This window comes from Silene latifolia, unplaced genomic scaffold, assembly GCF_048544455.1.
Source record: "Silene latifolia isolate original U9 population unplaced genomic scaffold, ASM4854445v1 scaffold_119, whole genome shotgun sequence".
Lineage (NCBI taxonomy): Eukaryota > Viridiplantae > Streptophyta > Magnoliopsida > Caryophyllales > Caryophyllaceae > Silene > Silene latifolia.
In genome coordinates, this window is record NW_027413127.1 from 1,133,714 (window position 1) to 1,138,063 (window position 4,350).

The following is a 4,350-nucleotide window of genomic DNA, read 5'->3' on the forward strand; positions in this document are numbered from 1 at the left end:
TGAAAATTAATTTTCAGGAATTTACTCAAAATGTTTTTTTTTTCAATTTAATAAACCGACATTCCCTCTAATTTAATTAGTCATTTGTGTTTTTATTCTTTTATAAAAATGTACTTTAATCAAACACAGTCAACTGGTGCATTGAAAGATAGCATTTCGTGTTATATATAAATCACTCGTTACTTGCACTCTCAATATATTTTTCTTGGCAAGTTGTTTTTTAGTTCCGGTATGATAAAATTCCCGACTAAACCAGTAGAAAATTACACTTAAATCATTGAAGATCAGAATACTAGAACTTTTTGCTAGCTTAAACAACATTATATAGTCAGCTTAAATGCTTAATCACCCTTACACCAAAAATATTCTCCTCACTTGCTTGATCTTCCTCCGGCAAATCGGACAAATACCCGCCTCTTCTGCAATCCTGTACATCAATCAATTACACATGTTAATAACCTATAACTATTTAAATTCCGCTTCCAATAGGTTCAGCTCAGTTAAAATCATTACTCTTCACTTCAGTTCAATTCAGACTGTTTCAGTCTAAAAAAGACGGGTATAACCGTCTAACTCACTCAACTTTGAAACATATCGTAACTTTTGGTAGGGTGCGGTCTTGAGACCACGTAACTTTTGTAACATATCGTACCAATACTAAAAACATACAAGAAACAAGACCCTATCGGAATGTTTTGAATATTGAATTTGATGGTACCTTTAAAACTCCAACCCTCTAATTATTTTAGCCACGCCACAGTCCGAAAAATAAGGGGTGATAATGAAATACGGAGTAATATTTACCTTGAACCACAGCTGAAACAAGCAGCAGAATGTCCACAAGGAACAAAAAAACAATCCTTAGGGGCATCAAAGCAAATAGCACATAAGTGAGAGTTTTTGCTATTAGATCCTCCAAGTTTTGTATTTTTGCCTTCAAGCCCTCCCTCCGTATTCCTCTCCTCCCCGTCATCTTCGTCGTTGGAAGGCGAATCATAAGGCGATCCCATACTAGAGCTTTGGTCACTCTTGGGGGAAATTAATGGTTCTCTCTCGGGTGCAATTTCCCTTGTTTGGTTTCCCGTGTCATATATAATGTCCGATTGATATTTGTCACATAGTCGGAACATTATTATTATAAACACTGTTATAATACCTGCTTGTCATTATGAAATATGTTACTCCGTATTAGTTTAAATACAATTCTTAACGCAATTTTTATTATGAACTACTTCAAACGGAGGGAGCCTAAATTAGGCATTAGGGTGATGTTAGAGGTAGACTAGGCAAACGAGTCATTTCAGTTGGATCATTTTCGGTTCATTGGTTTCAACGGATTCATAGGGCTTGAATTGGGTCGTAACTAGGTTTTTTTTTGTTGACCAAGAGTATCCCCTACCGACAGCTGGGCAATCTCCTTCGGGATACTAAAGCCAATTTAATGGGTTGACCCCTCCCAAGTTTTGCTTTTTGGTTTTTTTTTTCGAGTACTAGGTTTTTTCTAATTCAACGCGATTCTAGAAAGAAGTATAAGCCTTACCTGATCCGATACAATATGTGAGCCATTGAGGTCCAAATGAGACTTCAAAGTAAAAATCAGCGTCTACGCCGACCTGTATACAATTACACAGAAAATGTTACATTGCATTGTACTCAAAAAAATTAGCAGAATCAAAGGTCAAATTACGGTTCAAGTTGAATCACCTGTCCTGGCCCGGGAGTAGTTAATATAGCCACATTCGGCTTCAGAAACTTAACCTTGAAGCTACAGGCTTGACTGCGTAAATTACACTTGAAATCCGCGCTGCTGGTATTATACAGCAGAGACTGTATTGTAATGTTCAGGTTTACCTGTCATATAATGAGAATACTAATGAGATTCGCTGCTGATCGGAAGTGCATACCGACCAGCAAGTCAGAAACTGACTGAAGGACTCGTATTAGAAAATTACCTCAACTGCATTCGAGTTCAAGTTACCAACTGCGATGTAGTAAACGTCAGGGTATGTAATGTGCTGAGTGATACTGCCACTTTCTGCTTAGGGTTTTCGACATAAATTAAATCAGGAAAAAAATATTGAAATTATCGAAAAATTTAAACAATTGGCATTACCATATATAATGTTCCAGGAGAGAGTTGTATTAGGATAAGAAGGATCATCCAACCACAGCGCTAAATTTTCTCTACCTGCAGAAATTATGACAGCAAACTGATACGATATGGTATGATACTTATACACTTCATTTTACGCTAAAACGCGGAAATTGTTTCAGTACCTTGAGCAATTACAAGAGACAAGGGATCAAAAGTAGGCAATTGAACATCATATTGTATTTCAACTGTTGAACCAGCATTTAGGTAATATGCCCATTCCTGTAATCACAAAAATCGATGTTAACAGATCGACTTCAGGTATCCAATAAACTAAACTTAGCAAGTCTTATTGAAGACGGGCATATCTGTCACAAGCTGAAGACGGGTCAAGTAATACCCAAGTGGGTAGATAAGACAATACCCACTTGGGTATTACTTGACCCGTCTTCAGCGTGTGACAGATATGCCCGTCTTCAATGAGAATTTGTGAAACTAAACCGAGGCTAAGCTTGTAAATGCTGATTACTCTGTGGAAGCCGGGGTGTACAGATGCATTGTGGATTGCAGACCAGGTAGTTTCGAGATCTAGTGAAGGAGACTTATGAAATCCGTACAAAATAGGTCCCGGTGCTTGATTATCGACTTCTTGTGCCTATATACTCGAACAAATTTGGCATTACTTTACATTTTAGCATATTACATAAATTTAAGAACAAATTAAAAGCAAGTCACCTTAATTGAACGCGCAAACAAAGGATTTGCTCCGATAAAATAAGAGGAATTCGGCCCCAGCTGTAAATCGAATGATCCATAGAAGCCCAGCACCAGAATCATGCAAGCTGTTGAAGAGCAAAACATGTAATTTCATCTCATAAACGTACACTACAAGAAAATATGATTCGGGCGACTAAAAACAGTCGCCAAAGTAAAATTGGCGACTGAAACTGGTCGCCCAGTATCCAGTCGCTGGCCTTAGTCGCCTAAAGGAATTTTGACTAGAACGGAAAATGTACTAACCAAAGGACCAGAAACTGAGAATCACAATAGTACAAGCCCAAGCCTCAGTTGCGACTTCACTGGACCGAAAACTCAAAAACCGTCTCTGAACCCTTTGTAACACACGAAAAGGAATCCAAAGAAACTCCTGATGCTCTTCCTCAACACTACTACCATTCAGTACTACAGCATTATCTGTTACTACCTGCTGAACTGAAGCATTATCGGAACCAGAAGGCGAAACACAATGTCCCACATCATTGTTACATGCCATACAAGGCAGTTCATTATGTTGGCTCTCGCTTTGTTCTTCCATTTTTAAAGAAATAGAGTGATTAAATTAAATTTCTTTAATTTTCACCGCGTAATTTTATAAAATTAAGATGATAAACTGAGAATTAAGGTTTAATGAAGACTGATATGAGGAAAGAGTGATAACAAACAGTCTACAGTTCAGTTACAAGAATGGTAGTTGGAGAATGTTAGTTGGATTCTATACTGTACACCTTATTCTCTAAGACAAGAATTTATGTTTCATTTATATTTTAAAATTTAATTTACATTATTACACGTTTTTTTGAAAAATAGCGTTTTCAAAGACAGTTTTATTTTTCTCGCACATACTGACATACATACGGAAAAATGAGATTTAACATTAATACCGAGTTTTGTCGTTTTGGTAAACTCTCTGACTCTCTCACATGTAGTAGAATGTGAGCCGACCTATTTTTCTCAATTAGTCTCATTATCGACGATATATCCGTCATATCCATTTAAAGTAAAAGACGGGTCAAATATTCTTAAAGTGGTGATATTTTTGGGCCCCAACATACAACTTGTTAATTGTCTTATGCTTAAAATGGATAATATTTGGCCTATCTATAACTATAAACGGATATCTCACATGTATAATGAGAATTTGTGTATTTTTCTCTCCATTATGTAATATTGTTGGATTTATGTCGGGGTCTAATTAAGGTAACCCGGTTTATATTTTATGTAATCGTAATGTTTTGCTAGAAGCCGCTTACGGACCGAGTCTTAAACGAATTTAAGGATCATGTAGAATTAAACGGGCCCATTGGGTCACAGACACAAGATGAGTACAATGTTTTCTATTTTCAGTCGGGCTGAAATATGGAAATAGGGCTCTAATTAGATTAGAACCTGCGATTAAGGTAAGAGTTTTATTAGGAAACTGAGTTTTTACTTCCCTATATATACAGATATATTGTAGTCAGTTTGACCCATCCTATTCT

At 36.6% G+C, this 4,350-nt stretch overlaps 1 protein-coding gene across 1 annotated transcript; it reads right to left on the minus strand.

Moving 5' to 3' along the window:
- Nucleotides 1–299: 299 nt before the first annotated feature.
- Nucleotides 300–3,506, minus strand: LOC141637479 (E3 ubiquitin-protein ligase APD2-like). Its single transcript, XM_074446948.1, has 10 exons — nucleotides 3,113–3,506; nucleotides 2,828–2,934; nucleotides 2,622–2,747; nucleotides 2,278–2,374; nucleotides 2,114–2,188; nucleotides 1,953–2,035; nucleotides 1,705–1,851; nucleotides 1,541–1,613; nucleotides 805–1,156; nucleotides 300–427 (listed from the first exon to the last, which is right to left on the minus strand). The coding sequence occupies exons 1-10, from the start codon at nucleotides 3,405–3,407 to the stop codon at nucleotides 352–354; spliced, it is 1,431 nt and encodes a 476-aa protein (XP_074303049.1). The 5' UTR covers nucleotides 3,408–3,506; the 3' UTR covers nucleotides 300–351.
- Between the last annotated feature and the right edge of the window lie 844 nt (nucleotides 3,507–4,350).

Excerpts from the sequence above, each read along its gene's own strand:
- LOC141637479 (XM_074446948.1), bottom strand. The coding sequence starts at position 3,407 with ATGGAAGAACAAAGCGAGAGCCAACATAATGAACTGCCTTGTATGGCA. Across the intron at positions 2,748-2,827 it reads TGTTTGCGCGTTCAATTAAG|GCACAAGAAGTCGATAATCA; the intron begins GTGACTTGCTTT and ends TCGAGTATATAG. Across the intron at positions 1,852-1,952 it reads TGAACTCGAATGCAGTTGAG|GTAAACCTGAACATTACAAT; the intron begins GTAATTTTCTAA and ends ATTATATGACAG.